Source organism: Thalia democratica, chromosome 2, assembly GCF_965202585.1.
Source record: "Thalia democratica chromosome 2, ktThaDemo2.hap1.1, whole genome shotgun sequence".
Classification (NCBI taxonomy): Eukaryota; Metazoa; Chordata; class Thaliacea; order Salpida; family Salpidae; genus Thalia; species Thalia democratica.
Window position 1 is genome coordinate 76,118,522 of NC_139166.1, and position 20,967 is coordinate 76,139,488.

Below are 20,967 nucleotides of genomic sequence, written 5' to 3' on the forward strand. Positions count from 1 at the left end.
TCAAGTCACAAACTAAAGTTTTACGTCATGAGGAGTATAAATGATTGTTTGCTTTAATGGAAACTTAGATATTCGTATATGAGCTCGTTATAAATAGCTTAGTAATAAGAAAAATATTTGATACAAGTTCTAATACGTTTATCATTTTATAGCACTTATAACTTTTACTAAAAACCAAAGAACTTTTATATAAAATGGTGGTACTTTGGCTTGCTTATCTTAATTAACGATTTACAAAAGCCCTTAACTAAGTATAAACTTATATAATTTTTTTTAATTAGACAAAGATCTAAAACAAAATATTAGAAGTCTTAAATAAATGAAGGGTGGAAATATTTGAGTAATTTTTCATTATGGTGATTTATGCCTTACTATTTTAAGAAATACTAAAGGTTTTGGAAAATAACTGCTACAGTTTAGACTTAATAAAATTAATAATATCAAAAACACTTACTTTCGTCTAAAATAAAACCTATTCTAGATAATATCATCATTTTATAACCGATTGATTTAATGATAAGAATGACATTACAATAAAAGTATGTTTTAGAAACAACCTGACAAATAATTATATATTTACATATTAGTATCCTATAAAATTATAGGAAACTATTTTAATACGTGAAATTTAAAATAAATCAATCAGTCTTTAAAAAAATTTAAGTTAAAATTTTACAACAAAATTTACTCTGAATAGTCAATAGCTTTTTATGAAATTATTTTTTTTAATAAGCTTATTAAAAATTTAAACAACTTCATTTTTTAAACTTTACTATATGATTTATTATAGCGAAAAAAGGAATGAAAAAAAAAAACACTAACTTAAATTTTCTAACCAAAACAAACTTAAACGAACAAAACTTGTTTTCTTTTAATGAAAAATTTTTATGATTAAATCAATTATAAAAACATGAAAATACTGTTTTTGAATAAATTACGCTTTGATATAAAATTACATGTGGTGCTTTATGGTTAAAAGTTAACTTAACTTATACGAACATGAAAAAACAGGTAATTTTATTTTCGTGAAACTTTTATTTTTTTAACGACTTTTTTGTAACAGATAAAAAGTTTATATGTTAATCTTTAGCTATTATTTCGTAACCATTTTCATTACCTTAAATTAAAACTATGAAATAAAAACGCTTAAAACTTTAAAAATTCCTAGTAAAACACATCAAAGCTTTTTACTTTTTTAACTATTATTTAAGATTAAAATATCAAAAGTTTAATTCTGTTTAAAGATAATTTCCAAATTAAACATTTTTCAAAGCAGTTAAACAAAGGAAAAAACCAATTGAAAGTTCTTAAATTTAAGAGTACAATCAAAACAATAATAACTTAACGAAATTTCAGTAATAATGAAAATAAAGAATGTAATTACACCTTAATATTTTATTTAAAAAAAAATACAACTATCAGTAATGTTATTAAAAAATTTCTAAAGCTTTGCAAGACTTAAAAAACTTTCTGAAAACGCTTTATGACGTCATGTAAAACGACTAAGATAAGTCTACGACGTCACAACTCAAACTACCTTTATGACGTCACTGTCCGTAAACTTTCTTCACCTGGCCGAACTTGGGCCCCCACTCATTCAGGTAATCGTAATCCTGATCGCGAGATCTGACCCCTGAGGATTCCAACGAAGACAGGGATCCGGCTCTCGATCCTTCGATGCCCTCGTATTCGTAAACCTTCGTGAATTGTGAATGTTGAGAATTGTGTAAAAAATGAAGGTTTTCAACATGAGCGTTGTGTGTGAAACAAAATGTTGCTTGCACTTTTTAGTATTGGACAGTTTACCTAATTTGCTTCTTCTATATTAGGTTGGAAGTGAGGAAAATATCAAATTGACTTGATTGAAAAATTAATCATCAATATACAATAAATGATTAAAATTCTGTATTACGCGGTAATATTGCTTGGAAAATTATTTTTTTAAATTCTTCATCATAAACAATTGTCATTAAAATAGATACGTATAGTGTATATTTGGATAATTTTTTTTACAATAGTAAATAAAATAAACACCAGTATTTCACAATAATAATGTTTGGGTATTTACTAATAAAATAAAAAAAGCACCTGTATTGCGTCATAAGGCAGATTATTTGGGTCATCATCCGTGTTTTGTTTGCATTCGTCAATAAGTTGCGTGTCTACTTTTGGTGGGGACCTTGATAAAAAAATAGTTGTTTAAAAAATTAAACACTAGTTTAATAAACCGTATAAGTTTAGTTTCAACAGATAGTATTCACAGAAGAAAAGCTTTGTGTTCATAAAAACATTAAGTAAAACTTTTTTGTTACACACATTTTTTTTAATTTCAGATGATAGTTAACGTAACCGGCTGCAGAGCCAACTCATAACTACTTTGACAAAAAAATTCTTTTATATAAACTAACTTGAAATAATTTTAATACTCAATTTATTGTAGTATCAACGACAAAAGTATTGTTCAAACAACTTGCAAGTTCTAAATACTTGGAATTTCAACACAAAAATGCTCGATTATTTATTACTATTTGTTTTTAATCAATTATATGCACTTATTATTTACACGAAACAATTTCCAACAAAACTTTCGCTAGCCGCAGCTTCAAGCAAAAGTAGTAACAAATACTTAGCATTACTTTGAACTAAACATGTGGTTAAATGCTTAAAACACTGGTAATCTAAGTAATTTTAAAATTAAGAGCCTAATATAGAGATTTTGTCGACTTAAGTTCTATTCAGGGTTGCCACTCTTTGAGTCAAAAAATCTTCCCAGAGTGAACAGAAACTTCCCTGAGTTTCCCTGGGTTTTTTTCAAATCGTTAAAAATTTTATTATTTATTAAAAAATTACAATGTTAATTCTAAGAATATAGAAGAACTAGCTGCAAGACTAAAAAATGTCTAAATAAGCACTTAAAAATAAACAAAATTAACTTTTTAGTACAAAGTTTTGAAACTGGATTAACTAAATCTCATTCTAGATCTAGAAAAATTTTTCCCTGATATTTTTAGAAAAATCCAAAAATCCCTGAGTTAAAAAAAAGAATCAAAACTCCCGATTTTCTATAACTTGACAAATACTATACTTAAAATATTTTCTATAACCTGAGTTTCCTGAGTGTGTGGCAACCCTGTCTATTTTATAACATTGTTTGTATCAAAACGAAACTGTAGATATCTCAACAAAACGCTAAAAGTAAGCGGGTCACCGCCAAAGAGGTGATACAAAACAGCGATTAGTTTTCCGCCAAGAGGGCGATCACGAAAAAAACTTCAGGAACTTGCATTTATAAAAACATTCAAACAAAACGAACGTTTGCACGTGGCTCCCCGCAACCGGGGGTTCCCGGACCATCAACACCCCGTCCCTCAACGCTCGCAGGTTCCACTCCGTGTTGTCCTCCTCTCCCCCGCCCTCGATCGCCTCCAGTGGCCACGACAAGTCGGAACACTCCGCCTCCTGCGATTTGTTTCAGGTTTGACTGGCGCGCACTGCAGGAGACTGCTGCCGCCCCCAACAGTTTTTCCAGTTGATTTAATTTTTAAATACATTTTTTAAATTCCAAATTTTAAAGATTAATCCATCAACAGTTATCCGGAGATTCTACTTTCTTGTGTGAATTATATTGTTAAATTAAAATGTTTGCTATCAGTCTTATGAAACTTCAAAATTAGGTTATTTAAGATGTTTATGTTTTACTTGTTTTGTATTAGCTTTGAAACGAACAAAAAACTAAAACTTTAATTACCAACTTATATACTGTTTATATACACATTTTATTATTAAAAATTATTTTTGGTTAAAACATAAGTAACTGTTTTGCTTTGATATTAGAAGTGATTAATATTGATGCAAACACTACTGATTACTAATCAGAGGACTCTAATTTAAATTGAAAAGAAAATGTTGCTTCTTTTTTAAAATAAACAATAAATACTAACTTTATTTGTGTGATAATTATTCACTTCTTAAACATAGAACTTATCTATAAAATAATGTTACAAGTTCATACTTAAATTTATAGACTTAGTGATTTATATTAATTCAACTTGTATATATATGATATTTAAAATAGCTTTACTTATAACAAATAAACTAACATGAATAAGACTTTTATTCATTTCTTTATCGCGTCTACTTCTTTGATAAAAGAAAGCAGAAAGAACAACTGTAAAAAAATAATTGTTTTTATAAATAAAACACACAAAAGGAACAACTTAAAAATAAGTTTAATAACAGAATACAACAGAAAGAACAACTGTAAAAATAACTAGCTTAATAAATAGTAAAAAAATAAAAGGAACAACTTAGAAAAATGGTTTAAAAAATAGAATAATATAGAAAGAACAGCTGTAAAAATATTTTTATTTTATTTGGAGATCAATAGAAAGACAAAATGTAAAAATTTATTCATACAACTTATTTGTTTCTTTTGACTAAAGAATGCTTATTATTTAAGTTTTAATTAAAACACTTCTTTTTTTATAGTATATTTATAGGAAAATCAGTAATAAAGTTGGCAATGATAAAATTAAACAAAAACAAACTTATTTAAACATTAAATAATTATAGTCAGACAATTTAAGCGTAAACTATGAATTATGATTATTAAATTATGGCAACAATGCTAAACATTCTTAAATTTAATCTAATAAACGTTTCATTTCAATAATATTTTACAATCGATATCAATGAGTCAAAAGGCAAGCTATTTTAATTCGATTAATAAAAATACTTGAAACTTTTCCAAATACAATTTAACAACTGTATTGCAAGTATTAAGGATTACAGCTTGAACTTATTACATATGGTTTTGTCAAACTATTTAGTAGATTTGTGAAGTAAATTTTACATACGATTTACGAAAAAATAAAAGCACGAATGCTCCACGTTACCGGAGGTTACTTTACCACAAGGTGCTGTTTTTTATAACTTATTATAAAAATATTATATAACTATATGAACATACTACTACTTATATTTTTATGTTGAAACTCACTCAGTACAACAGCCAACAAAACGCAGCACGCCACCACGATTGTGTTCACTGAACCGGAACCTCCGCTTTTGTACAATCCTGACGTCACGCAATTACCATTTTCTCCGCACTCGCAAACGTTTACTGCGAAATTTCGTACAAAATAACACAAGCTTTTGGGCGGTGTTCTCAAAGTGCGCACAGCATAATGTACAGTTTTAAATGAGTGTGCACAGTAGGTTTAAGAACTACTTTAAAGTAATAAAAAAGTAACCTTCTACATTGTATGTTGCTTTAAATTTAGGGTTTCCATTGTCGGATATGATATAACTCAGGGTGTATTTGTCAGTAACTGATTTATCAAAATCCCCTCTTACAGTTCTGATATAACCTTGACCTGTGCAAAATTAACTTTTTGCAATTTAATTCATTTGTTTAGTTAAAAATAAACATAATCAATTTAGTTGATTCTTTGTTAGAAATTTATTTTCAACAATTCAAACTAATTTTTGTTCAACTTTCTTTTTTGAAACTAATATAAAAATTCTGACCATCTCTATTGAATAATTGGAAATTTCCGTTATAAGTTTGATCTGTCGGATCTTGTGAAAAAGTGAAAAGATTTCCATTGACATCTAAACTATCTTCATCTGATGCTTTTAACACCCCTTTCAATACCTAAAAATAATAAAATAATAAAAAACATACTTTATCCCTATGATACTTTCTTTATTACTTTTAAAAACTAGAAAAAAACAAGTATCTATTGATTAAAATTACAACTTGTAACTTTTATGTTTTGCTTGCAAAATTTAATTATTAATAATTCTGTTTGATTGTACCATTAAAACTAAAAATGGTCAAACTATTTTTGAAAAAATACTTCAAGCTTTTGGTTGTGAAAATTTAATTTTAACAAAAAAGCTTTAAATACAATCTTAATTGAAAACATTATATATAAAAAAAACTTTTGAAATCAATACCATATATAATTTTTTTTTGTTTTGTAAATAAATGATAATGCATTAATTCAAAATAAAAATCATCTAAAATATAACTGATATCAAACTTTAATTAATACTAACATCGAATCAAAAATAGATATTATAAAACACTCTAATTGATACTGTGTAAAATGCGTAACATGAAGAAATTATAAAAATAAAATAAATCAATAAGAATTATTTTTAAACAAACATTTTCGAAGATTCGAAATAATCAATATTCTAAAAAATCGAATACTTTTTACACCGATGTAATTTGATGACACTTTTCAATCGATTTAAATTCGTAAACATGACACCTTACATGCTTTAAAAGTTCAATTTGTTCGATATTTTTAAGTTCTAACTCGAGTTTGATACCTTAAGCAATAGTTTTTAGCCTGGATTTTGAATTAAGTGTTCAGTATACTTTAATCAGTTTTGTACTTAAAAAAAAAGTTTATCAAAAAAGTAAAAATCTGAATGTTGGTTTAATACTATATGGAAGCAAGCTATAAAAACTTTTAAATTTAACTATTTTTAAGTTAAAGTTATATCAAAAACTTAGTTTTGTTTAAAATATTCCTAAGATTAATCAATTAGAATCCAAAATAATTTTATAATTAGTTGTACATGTTTACACGAAGTTTTTGATTCAATAAATAAGTCCAGAACTAATAAATTACTTTGGTCCTACAAACTAAATCAAACTGCTTATGTGGTAAAGAAACTTTGTTGCTATAGAAATTAGTTGCAAAAACTTGTCACTAAGCGATCGACTGAACTTGTAACTATAGCAACTTGCTGCTATGAAAAGTGTTGGCTAGGGAATTCTTTTTAGTCAGCGGTTTTACAATTAAGAAAAATTTTCTTTACCACTAATTTTGGATTTTAAGTAGAAATCGGTTACTGACTTTTTTATTTCATTTTGTAAAACACCTTGAGTTATTTTGTTTCGAGGTTTAAAATATATTTTTAGGTTATTTTAAAAGCATAAAGTTAAAATATTAAGATGTTTTTTGATTCACATGCCATGCTTTATATGGACTTTTATGCATTGAAAAAAAATATTAAGCTACTTTATAAGCTATAGTAAAATACAAACGTTTCAAACTTAATCAACAGAAACACAAATGAGAAATAATTTTTATGGTTTTTAACAAGAAACAAAAACTTAAAGTGTATAATACAAACATATTAATTATTAACATACACTAGTTGTTTTAAACATTTTAGGAAAGCAATAAAAAGTTTAATTTTATTCTATCTTTCTAAAAAAATATAAAAACCTATATAAACATTAGATAAAAACACATGACACTTGTTGACATTTAATAAAATTTTATTATTTGTGTAAGATAACAACTTTCTTTGAAATTTTATCTCCTATTGGGAAAGCAGACTAAAGTTTGGGAGTTTAGTTTATTTTTGAATAACCTTTAAAATTTGCAAATTCATATATAAAAAAACTCGTATTGATATAAAACTTTATCAGACATTGCACTTTTTTTTAATTTGTGGTTTTACCGTATAAAACTTTTTTTTTCATATAAAAGTTTGTTGAAGTATATATACTTTAGTATTCTTATATTAGGTGCAAATATTAAATAGAAATATTTTGTTTACATATTTTGGTTCGACTAAAACTTTTTTAGGAATAAGATCTAAATTATGTTTGTCGACTTAACACATGTTAAAAATAAAATTATGCAAAAAATACTTTATATTCAAACTTGATATTAAACTCTTTGTTATCAATTACATGTGACGCAACTTTTTTAATACTTGTTAAACTAACTAATATATTGGTACCAACTTATCAGTTAAAATATTTTCGTTTAACTTATAAGTCAGCTTATAGTTTTTGACAATATGTTTTATTAATATAAAAACATACAAATTTTACGATTATTTCGATAATGATCTAATGCTTCTATCGTTCAAAAGTTTTTAACACTTTAAAAAATAAATAAGTTTACCTGAGACGCATTATGATTGTTCTGACACAACGTTAAAACTCTTGATTCGTTCAACGGCTTGGGAACATTGTCGTTCACATCTAACACTTGTACAAAAACTATTTCTGTATTTTCGTTATTTCCATTTGATTTATCTGTTAAAAGCATTATAAAGTGATTTAAAATATAATTACAATAGATAGTTTAGTAGTTTTATATTTTCAAATCTATGTTCAAACCAAAACAAAAGTGACATTGTTGATGAGGAAATTTCAAAGTAGCATATGTCATTGTACATTTTATCTACCAATCTAACAACTTTATCAAAAAATACCTCAAAATTTGCAGAATTATTAATAAACTTGTTGTCAACACCTTTTTTAAATGATATTTTACCTAAGAGTTGGACAGTTTGTACTACTAGTTTTAAAACTCTCCATGAAATAATATTTTTTGTTTAAATACAAACACTTTTTTAAAGCTTACTTATATTAGTGAATATAATTTATCCTCTATTGATCTTTTTTAAAGTGAATTATTTGATTTTGTTTAAAACAAAAAAACTTTGAATATTTCAACCATATTGTTAGTTCTTGATTATATTATATTCTCTGAGTTTAAATGAATACTAAAAAAGTAGCCTTATTAAAAATTATTTACTTTAAAAATTATACTACAATATTTTTAAAATGATATAATTTAACTTCTCATTAACCTAGAACTACTTACTTAAAAACAAAAAACAAATGTAACGGTTTTTAAAAACGAAAAAAATTACAACAAGCTGTTTTACAGTGTGTTAAATTTAACGCTTACGTCACTATTTTGTACGTTTTCTATATGTGATAACTTTAAACTTTTCGCTAGATTTAAGTTTATACTTTAAACAATTTATAACATATGTAGGCATTTAAAAAAAAAAAGAATAATTAAATAAGTACTTAAAGCTGTCTTTAAATTTTCGTTTAAATGACAAGTGATTTATTTTGGGAAAACATTTTATGGAATTGTGTTAACTTTGTACACTAGTTTAGTCAAAGTTTAAACAAAATTAACTTAAGTAGAACTTGTACAACTTTATTCTAATACTACAAAATGTTTTCACTAAATTGTAATTGGAATCGTAAGACTAATTATATCGTTTTAATCTAAAAAAATTATATTTGTATAAAATACCTTATATATTTTTAAATTCTCATAATTTTACATAAGTGTTTGATTAACGTATTTTGATAGCGTTTTACAGAAATACTTGCTAATTATTAAAAACATACTTATTTAAGGTAGTGGGTCTTTTGTTATCTTTTTTAGAATTATTAATAACATTTATACCTTTCAAAGTGACTTGCAATTCATGTTGTTTTTCGCTTTCGTAATTCAATTGAGATTTTAAAACTACGTCACCATTTGAGTTTACGGAGAAGTATTTATTAGACCCTTCAAAGCTGTAATTATAATATTTAAATAAAAAATAATTATAAAATACTTAATAAATTCTAATTAAAACGAAAAACGTTATCAATCTTTAACTTTATTACATATACATTTCTGAAATTAAAACTAAATTGTTAATCTAAATTTATATTATAAAACTAACCTACTATAACATTAAAAACATCTTTAGTAGATAAAAAAAGTTTAAAATTAGAATTAAACTAACAATAGTTTAATATTAACCAAGGTTTCATTTGTAAAAGTTTTAAACAAAAGTATATAAACAATGATAAATTATTAAATTATACTTTTATCGCTATGTCTAATACTTAAATTCGCCGGTAAAAAGTCAAAAACTAAATACAGTTTGCCACTCGTTTTTTCAAATTTTTTTCCAGGTTTTCCAAGTTTCTTTAGGTTTTTAAAAGTACACATTTTTGGGTCTATTTTTAGTTTTAAGTAAATTTCTATATAAGAAACTGTGTTAAATAGTATAAAAAACATTGAAAAGATACTGTAAAGCTACTTTAAATATGTTTTTTAATAAAATGATGATGATAATTTTTCTTTATATATATGATAGATTTTTTGAGTCAAATTGAAATTTTACTACTAAACATGTGAAAATTGTTAAAATTCCAGGTTTTTCTAGTGATTTTTGTTCGAAATTCCAGGTTTTTCAAGGTTTCCAGGTAAAGTGGCAACCCTGTAAATAAATAAAAGTTTAGAAAAATATACCACTTTTTAAAATGAGAGTCAATATTAATTAATTGCAAAAATGTTGATTTAAATATTGATTGGCAATAACTTTTATTGTTAAAATGTTATTTTGAGGGACTGGTCTATTTCGATGTTTTGTAAGACTATCGATTATGACTCAATGACGAAAAGAGCAGACTCTATTGGTTGAGGAGAATTTTTGTTATAATTTAATTATTAACTTTCATTACTCATGTATCTTGTTAGGACAATTGCAACTTTTTATTTAGTTGTCATGCTATTAGATATTATCCTTTTTTACTAAAAAATAAACTAAAATTATATCTATTAGCTTTTAAATAATTCTATACAAGCTTAAACTACTTTAAGGCTAAATTTTTACCAAAATAACAATATAGTTTTTACACTAGTTGCTATTTATCTAATTTTGAAATTTAAATTAAAAAAGTTAGAAAAGTGGTTTTATTTACTTATTTACAAAACATGTATTATAGCTTAATTTTATCATAATTCAATTAAAACAGACTTAATACCGTCTCCTAATTATTTGTAACATTTTTTAGATTGTTTAATTAAAACAAACTTAAAACCATTTATTAAAACTTTTTTTTTTTATAATTAAGATAAAACAAACTTGAAAGCGTCTCTCTCTGGGTCTTTTGCATTTAATTTCGCAACTTTTCTACCAACTACCGCATCTTCAGACACTAAAAAAAATTGTTTTTATCAATTATTTAATTTTGTAATTATTTTGTAAAATATTAAATCTATAGCTAAAGTTAAGTGTAATAAAAATGTTGTTTAAAATATACTGAACATTTTATCAAATTATTTATATATATATATATAGTTTAAGAACTTTACTATTTCAGTTTTGAACCAGTTGTAATTTCAGTTACTTTTCATACATATTTTTAATAAAACTTTTATAAGAAATAAACTACCATGTCTTTTTTTGCAATAAACGGAAAATAAATTATTTGACATATTATGAAGAAATAATGTTAAACTAAAATAATATCTACTTTAGTAGTATAATTTACATTTATGGTGAGTACTTTTAACCGAAACTTATCATTATAATTATTCAGTTTTAACAACTTTTTGCTGATTAATTAGCTTTTTTAAACTGTAAAACATATGATTTACTGGATAGGAAACAATAAAAAGTTTTTAACATTTGACTAATTTAATTTTTTGAATATTATTATCAAGTGTTGACGTATAATGTCTGTGAACTAAACTGTTTCAAGATAAAGCTTGTTTGTATTTATGGTGCTTTTAGTTAAAAAATCTTTACTTAGTATATATACTTTGTACTAAGTTAAAGAAATGTTAGTAGTTTGTAGAATATAAAGAAAGTACAAGTTTAAAACATTTTTATTTAAAAGTAAATTTATTATAATTGAAGCGAAATATTTTTCTATTAAGTAGTTTAAAAACATTTTTACTTCAAAGTTATATTAAACATTCTACATTGGTACCAAATAAAACAAAATCGAATTTATAGGATCTTTTGGCAACAGTGTCAAAACAATGTAGCATTAAAGACATCTTATAGTGAAGCTTTCAAAGAATTTTTTAACTACATTATAAATTTAAAGAAAAGCGTTAAAAAAACCAATTGAAACTTTCTAAATATGTTTTAGTAATACTTAAATATGACAACGACTCCATAGAACATTTATGAAGTATATAATTTAAGTATCGAAGAACTCTTTTATGTAAGACCCAAGAAGCAATTTGTTAATTTGTAAATAAGTAATTATCAAAAGCTTTTTAATAAATGCACTTATATCAGTATAAATTATACAAATTATTCAAACATTTCTTATAATCAAAATATTTATCATTTATATTTACAAAAAAAAAACTATTTAGTAAACTCGTAAATTTAGAAATTGTAAATATTTTAAAGTATAACTTTATTTTTAAGTAAAAAATATCGTTAAATTTGCTAACCATCTCTTTTTGTCAGACTTTACTTTTACATTACAAAATCAATCTCAAAAAAAAACCTTGCACATTCTTAGAATCTTCCAACAACACCGGTGGTTCGTTCACGTCCAGAACTTTAATTTTAATATTTGCTTCGTCGTGATTGGACGTTTTTGCCCCTTGAACGAGGGCCTTTTTGTTTGAAACCTTCACCACTAAATTGTACTCATCTCGCTTTTCGTAATCCAAAATCTATTTTGAATTTTATTTAACATTTAAGAGTTGGTATTTATTATAAACATATTGTAATTAGTTTCCTATTCGCTATCCTAATTAGCTATAAAATATGGGTAGCTGTCAAATTTGCACGAGCGTATAAAATTGCAGAGGGGACAAAATTGCACGAATACACTTTTGCACGAGGGGACATTTTTGCACTGAGACATTTTTGTACGGGTTGAGTTTTTCTTTATTATTTATTTAATAATTTTAATTTTTTTTGCTATTACTGTTACCCCTAACCCTTACCCTCAGTCGGTAACTTTTTTTTTATAATTAATTATTTCTTTAGTTTATTTTTTACTACCACTGTTACCCCTAACCCTTAGCCTCGGTCGGTAGCTTTTTTTTCTTTTAATGAATTTTTTTAAATTCATTATTCTTTTTATAATAATTTTTATTAGTTTTTTTTTTTTATTATCACTGTTACCTTCGGTCAGTAACTTTTTTTTTTTTTTTTTAATTTATCTTTTAGATTTTTTCCTGTTTTTCGTTTTTTATTTATTTAATACTCTCGTGGAAAAATGACCCTTCGTGCAAAATTGTAACTCGTGCAAGATTGACCCTTGGTGCAAAATTGTCTTCGTGCAATTTAATCCCCTTGTGCAATTTAGTTACCTTGTGAAATTTTGTACTCGTGCAATTTTGACTCTTTCCCATAAAATATAAGTTGGTTACGGACTAACTACAGTAATTTTTCTTTATATAGGGTATAGGGCAAATATTTTTAAGAGTAGGTTCTTTGTTGTTATAGTTAATTAATTGCAAAGTTTTTAAACAAATAATCCAACTTATTCTTGAATATTTTAGAGACGTTTTGGTATTAATATATTTTTTCATACCACTTATTTATATATGCATTGAAACATTTTCTAACTGTAAAGTACAAATGCATTTTCATGTTTAAAATTTCACATACTTTGTAATTAAAGCTTAATAAGTAATATTATTAAAGGAAAACTGCAAAAAATATAGTTATTATATTAACCTTTTGTACAACAAAAAAACTTAAGAAAGCTTTTTACATATCGAACAAAACATTTGTTAAATAACAAAAATGTTGTCTTTAGTTTTTACGCTATAAATTTTTATTGATTTTTTTTTGTTTTTAATGCTAATTACATACTGTCATTGTTTATTTATAAATACAAAGTACTGAAACCTTTTCTATTCGAAGCTAATTACTGTCTTTGTTTGTTTATAAACAAAGATTATTGTAATTTATTTTAAACAAAAACAACAAATAACACAAGCTATTATCAGTATTTTAATGTCTTCTTAAAACTTAGCTTGTAAAGTTAACATGGTTTTGTAGAAATAATAATAAACTTACATAGGATGAAACAAAAAATGTTTATTTTATTTTAAATTGAAATAACTTAGCTAAATTGTAATTTTTAACATACACTTCAAAATTAATTCAAGCAATTTAAACTTAATCCGTAACTTAAATAAAATTTATTGCAAAAATATATGCACTTTTTTTTCTAAACAAATGTAAATTACTTAAAACTCAAGCATTAAATAGATATAGTATACTTTGAAATGAATGAATTTTCAATTATTTATAATAACTAAATACTTTTTATATATTAAACAAACAAACTTGTTTAACTCTAAGCACTCCTTTATTATCAACAAAGAATATTTCATCTTCATTATTCAACAACTGATAAGTCATTTCCGAATTTTCTCCTAAATCTTTGTCTTTGGCGTTCAGTTTCAATAGTTTGGTGTTGTATGCTGTAAATGTAAAGATAAACTGCTTGAACAGATTAACTGACATTTTCATGTATTTTAAAGTTTCACAATTAGGAATCATAATTAGTAAAGGGGCAAAAAAATAAGGGGAGGATTTTTAAACTTTAAAAAGTTATTAATTTTTTTAATATTTTAGCCTAGCTATTATAAAACTTTAAAATACTTTTCAATATGTTATTCATTGAATTTCAACATTTTTCGATTCAATATGATTTAAACCAGGGTATTTCAAAGTGGGTCGCACTAAGGGGAAATAAATAAATGTAAGAGGACGAAAAAGTAAACAGTGTAAAATAAAATCTTTTCACACAACTTTAAAATCAATTTAAATAGGCTTTGATAGAGGTTTAAGTTGAAAAAAATTTCTCAGTAATGAAACAAAAAAATTCAAACTAAAACCTTATAAGTAGTACAAAAAGATTATTGCATTGTTTAAATTTTAAAGTGTACTTTAAATTTGTGTAATTACGCAGTTTATATCAAGAATAAGAAAAACAAACGAAAACATATATTCTTAAATATTGTTTGAATTTCATCAATGAAATAAATGTTTTAACTTTTTTGATCAATTTATATTGTTCTTAAAAAATTAGATATTTTATTTAATAACGTTTTAAAAATTTAGTTTATTTTCGGCTAAAATCTAACTTAAGCTTTTCTTTTTTTGCCAAAACTTAAACAGCAATCTACAAAACTCAAAAATCCAATAAGCTATAAAACAACAACTTATACTTAATTTTCTTGTAAATTAACTAAGATAAGGTTTGATAAAAACAAATTTCATTTAAAAAATAAACAAAGGCTTCATATCTCAAAAAAAGATTATTATCATTCACTTATTATCGAATTTCCTTTCAACATATACTTTTACTTACACCCACCAGAACAAGTATAACTATTAAATATTTGCAGTAATAAACAGTATAATGTACCCATGGGGTGCGCGACAATTTAAGTTATTTAAAAAATATTTAAAGGGCTACAACTCAAAAAGTAGTACATGTTTGAAAAAGATAAAAAAATATGAATGTATTTCTTATTAATATCTGCAAGTCATTTTATTCTTTATTTCATAATTTTTAAGTATGTATTAGATATGGCTAAAATAACTTTTAAAGTATATATATTTTTAGTATTTTTTTAATATCGCAAAAAATATTAAAAATTTAACAAAAAGATAAAATTGCTAGTAGATATCAATAAAACCTATCTTTATGTGCCCATGTAAGTATTAAAATGAACACACGAACCTTTTGAACTTCACGTTTTTAGAATAATTACCACAAGCGTTATAACAACAAGTAATAAATTTTCAGTAATATGTTATCAATCATGTACATGTAAACACACAGTTTGCACTTTTAAACTCACTGTCAACTTTTCACTAACACCTTACTTAAACTCACTTGCGTTTTCACCAACTTCGACCGTTTCAACGTTCCAATCGAAATAAGGAGCGTTGTCGTTTTCGTCTTCAACTGAAATAAAGAACTCTGATTGGTCCTTTCTTCTCTTTATGTGAGACGGGCAGCCGACGCAGTCCGTGACCTTGAAAATGATTGTGTGGTGATTTCAACCAATGACAGTTGCTTAAAGTTTTAAGTGCTTCTCGCTGATTTTTGGCGAGAATAATATATTTGTTTAGAACATTTTTTTCAAAATAATATGTTTGAACTAAATGCGACATTTTTGAATAGAATGGGTGGCTGACCAATATTTTAAATGATCTTAGACCGGGTTTGAAAAATGAAAGTTAATAAATATTTAAGCGGCAGTTAGAAAATAAAAGTTTCGAATTCAAAAACAGTTAAAATCATTATTTTATTTTTACTATTTTACTTAAAATTAAAATTATCAACAATTTCACAACTTACACCGTACACTTAAAACTAATTTAATCATAGAATGTCCAGAAGTCACTAACCGTCACCACGACTTTGTACTCGTCTCTGGCTTCTCTGTCCAACCGCGAGCTCAGCGTGACGTCACCGTTCTGATGGATGACGAGCGGACAATCGTTCGTGACGTCATCATCTGTGACGTCACGAGTGCAGTTTAGCAAATAATGAAGTTTGGCGTTGGCGCCTTCGTCCTTGTCCGAAGCCTCGACGTGAAAAACTTTGTCGCCTGTTAAAAAAATAGTATTTAAAAAGTCAATAATATGAAAAAAATTAAAATTTCATAGTTCTATTGCTGTGAGTAACTATCATTTGTTTATTAAAAAATTCTAATTTACGGAGTATTATCAAGTAAGTTTTGTGATGTTTATTAATTTAAATACTTTATTGTATTTTTACTGAGTTATTATATTACTAAGCTTTGTGGTAATTAACACTCATATACCTTCACACCAATCTATATTAAATATATATATTATCATAAATAAAATATTTTCTTGCTTCTAAAATTTAAATCATAAATCATTTTATACAAAAATTTTAAATGTACAGTATTAGTTTTAACATAAGATAAGAATATTTTTGGTAATTTGAACATGAAAAAATAAATTTTGTAAAATACTTTACTAATTTTAAATATATATACTTGAGCTTATAAACAAGAACTTTATAGTATAAGTCATTCTCTTATATAAATAACAATTAATTTGACATAAAAACTATAGTCTAAATTTTCATTAAGACATTAAACGAAGTATTTATTATTGAATTACTTTAGTTTTTTGTTTTTTTAGCATAAATGAGTCAGAAGTGTTTAAAATGTTTAACTTTGTAAATCAAAACTCTTTTGTAATCAGTATATTTATAAAGTCAAGTTTAAAATTTGATTCAAACAAATCTACAAAAATATTATACAACTAACTGTTTCTATTTCGAAGATTTTAAAACAGTATTGTAAAACTAACATATCAAACTAAAAAACACCTTATTTAACTTTTTTTTCACAAAATGTTGTTTCATAGCAAAATAAAATTTATCTGAAAACAAATTTAAAATACGGATCGAAAAAAACTTAAACATCAAACAAAAAAAAACATTGTGTGGCAAATTTATTAAAAAATTTTAGTGAGAAAACTTAGAAGTTTGAATCCCGCTGCGTTAGCAAAATATATTTAAATTGTAAAACAAAACTTGATTTTTTTTCCAAGTTTTATATGTTTGTTATGAGAGATATGGCATAAGGTTTCTACTAAGTATTTTAACTTTTACGCACTTTTTTATACTCTGAAAGCACTTATTTTGGTTATACATCTTTATAATACAGTTTAAAGATAACACAGATTTACATTTAACTTTAAATAGTAGGTTAATAGTATTAATTTAGTAGTTGTAATCTAACAAAGTAAACTTGAAAATGTGTCATAACTGTACTAAACATTAATAAATAGAACAAGATATACTATTTTTCTAAGTACTATATAAAACGTAATACTTAATTATTGAACTGAAATGTTATTGTGAAGAAGGCTTTTAAATTATAAAATAATCTCTCGAAGTTACAAAATGTTTTGTGGGAAACAGCCATATCTTAGAAACTATTTGCGAAAGCGCTAAAACTTTTATTCATAGGAAGTTTGTCTAAAAATAAATGTAGTATAGTTATCACCGTATATATAAAACTGTAAAGGCATGACAATTTTTTTAATATTTAAAAACCTTGGTTTTATCAAGGCCTATTTAATTTCTATGTTAACATGCTAACTTTGTTAACAACAGCTTTTATAGTAATGAAAAAATAAAAAAAATATTTAAGCAAAATTGACTAAAGGTAAACATGTTTAAAAACTTAACATAAGGTTTAATAAATCTTATAAACTTCAAATACCATTTGAGCAACAATGTTTAAATTCAAGTGTATTCTATTCAAAATTAAATTCTATTTTTCTATTAGACTCAAAAACTTAATCCACTAGATTTAAGAAAAAATGGTTTCAGTTTATAAACCTCGTGATCTGATAAAAATAACAAGCATAAAATTTACACGCGTTTAGATTACTTATATTATTTAAAATAATTAAATATGCTTTAAATCAAGACTTGTACTATGGCAAAGCAACGTGTTTTATCTATCTGATAACACTGGTGATAAAATTTTCATTAAATAGGAAAAAAACTCTAAACTTATAAAGACAAGACATAAACCAGACTTATAAAAAATACCGCCAAAATTAAAACTTGAAATAAAACAGATATAAGTTTTAAAAACTTTGTTTTTCTGCTTTTTATCAAAACTTACTCATACCAATGTCTTTTAAACAGTAATCAGCATAAATAAAGTAATCAAAAAAATTATAAGAAGTTAATTTTATGCTATATGTACCAAATAAATAAAACATTAAATATATTTATACATACCTAAGTAATAGCCTTTTTATAAAACCGTTTATATAAAAAACTAGTTTTTTATTTGATACATACATTTCATATAAATACAATTTTTTAATACTTTTCACAAATGTAAATGTTTCATGTACTAGTTATTGAAAGTTACAAAAGTTCAAATTTTGTTTTACTTTTAATTTAAAAAGATTGTAAAATGTACAGTATTGTAAAATGATTATAGAAACTGTTAAATTTTTTGTATTTATATTTAAAACTACAAAAGTTTTAGGAACTATTTACTATGTAGCTACTAACTTATCAAACAATGTTTGACGTTTTACCTTTATAAAACGTTGCTTATATATGAAGCCAGTTTAAAATAATTTGGTCACTAATTAAAATTTACTTTGGTATAAGTTGCTTGTTTATTTAGTCTTGGATACTATTGACGCTACACTGCCATACTTGCATAAAGTTATTCTATTATTCTACTAAGCTTTTATAACTTCTTATTTGAAAAAATTTTCAAATATGTTTTGACTATGAAAACAAATTTACAGTCTATAATTGTTTATCAACTATTATCCCTTTTAGCAGTTATACAACTCACAAGCAGTACAATATTTTATTTTTATTACACTATTCAACTGCTTTTTCTCAAATACTTAAAATTTAGTAACAATTTTAGGATTATTATGCATTATTTTCCCAGAACTTATCTGGAAACTTATTACTTTTCAGTATTACCACTAACTGCTTTACTTTACATAAACAACACATCATAAAACGTCTTAACAGTTACCTAAATTGCCCAACACGTACTAATAGCGTTTTGAAACAAACCAGTTTCAATGTTTTCCGAAACATAGAATTTAGTTTGTTCCTCATCAATCACAGGCGAGTTGTCGTTTACGTCTCCAACTTTGATTGTTATTTGCTTCGGCGAAAGCTCTTCTATAGGTTCACCGTTGTTCAGCGTTTTTACCTGATAAAGTATTGTTAGACTATGGTAGGTAATATTTTAATCAATGTTTTTTTTTCAAACAAACAGTTATGTTGTAGAAATCTTTGGTTTCCCTGTCCAATGGTCCTTTTGTTAATAGTTTAGTTCCCTCCATTTTGAACATAGCATGTTCTCCAAACAGTTCAAAAGTCAAGCTGGTATATTTTCCTGCGTCCATTATTTTTGTTTCAAGCTGTCAGAAATTGTTTAAAAAATCATCAAGACTTATTGTTTGAATTAGTTTTTGAGTATTACAAAATTTTTATGAGAACAAAGTTTACCTAGTACAAAAAGGACATAGAAATATTATTATTGAAACTTAATGTGTATTTAAAAATATTTTAAACTTAGCTTGATTATAGTTTTTTATTTTTTGTTTAGCTGTACCTTAACTGAAACTTTAAAAATTTCGTGTAACTTTACTGTACTAGCTTTTTTTGTGTATAATTTATATTTTTCAACTAAAACTTCAAGCTTATAACAATATGTTTAGAATTATAATACAAATAAAAAAATTAAAATTAAGTTACTTTGATACTCATACTTTGAGGCTAAAAAAATCAAACTTGCATGTTTAAGAACAACCAATGTACCACATACTTCAGAGAGACATACTATACAAACATACATAATTATTTCAACAGAAACTCACATCATCCACAAATTCATCTGACCCTCCATTTTCGTAAACTTTATAAGAATTAAACTGCCATTGACCGAGTGCAAGACCGATAAAACTTAACAAAATTAAACATTTCAACATAATTCACTCTTTGTCTGTGATAGTAATTAATTTTTATTTTGTAATAAAACTAAACATTTTAAAACATTTATTATTTGTGAAATATTTATTATTATGTTTTAATCATTATATATACTGACAAAGTTCGATATTTATGTTACTCAAGTACATAAAATTAATATAAATACTAGAACGTAGTTAATGTTTTAAATTAATCACATTTTAGTTATTTGAACTAACTGTAAGTAGGAATATAAAATGTAAACACAAAACACAACTAGAAATATATTTAAACTTTAATTTGCAACACATGTAATTGCAAAATATTACAAATTACTTAAGGAAAACTTGTGGATTTAATTACTATCTTTTTGTGCCTAAGTGACTATGAAGCTGCTTACAAAAAAAAAAACTCAATGTCAAAAACTTTGCTTTTTACTACCTAAACTTTAATTGTTGGAGCAAAAAATACTGAAGCTAGCTTTTAAATTTAAGGAATTAATTTGAACTTTGTACAAATATATTTTTGTACAACTTAAGCATTTTTTACATAGAGTTTTTAATTTTTTCACTTTTAAAACAAAAAAAAAATAATTTAGAAAGTTTTACATGTAAAAAAGGTCTTTAGTGTAACTATAAACTCATTTTTGGAACGATTACTATACACAGAGAATAAGCACAATGAATAAAATCTGATGTAAATTAAAAGCTTTGCTTTAATTTTTAAGTCTAAAAATTCTAAGCATACAGTAACACTGATAATATCTTTTTATATAAAAAATAAGATACTTTAATAATAAACCATAATTGTTAAAAATACATACTTAACGTATATCGTATGAAAATATCTTCGATATAAACTAAACGCTAAAACTTTAAACAAACTAAAAC

The 20,967-nt window shown here is 24.8% G+C and overlaps 1 protein-coding gene across 1 annotated transcript; it reads right to left on the reverse strand.

Annotated features, from left to right (window-relative positions):
• Positions 1-1,359: 1,359 nt before the first annotated feature.
• On the reverse strand, positions 1,360-20,113 carry LOC145829631 (cadherin-19-like). The gene is made up of 17 exons (XM_082937480.1): positions 19,987-20,113; positions 19,381-19,527; positions 19,175-19,316; positions 15,976-16,178; positions 15,458-15,599; positions 13,897-14,033; positions 12,092-12,263; positions 10,708-10,780; positions 9,252-9,364; positions 7,941-8,074; positions 5,530-5,656; positions 5,253-5,375; positions 5,000-5,122; positions 4,101-4,168; positions 3,314-3,459; positions 2,089-2,179; positions 1,360-1,697 (listed from the first exon to the last, which is right to left on the reverse strand). Exons 1-17 carry the CDS (start codon positions 20,095-20,097, stop codon positions 1,548-1,550), a joined length of 2,202 nt encoding a protein of 733 aa, XP_082793606.1. The 5' UTR covers positions 20,098-20,113; the 3' UTR covers positions 1,360-1,547.
• Between the last annotated feature and the right edge of the window lie 854 nt (positions 20,114-20,967).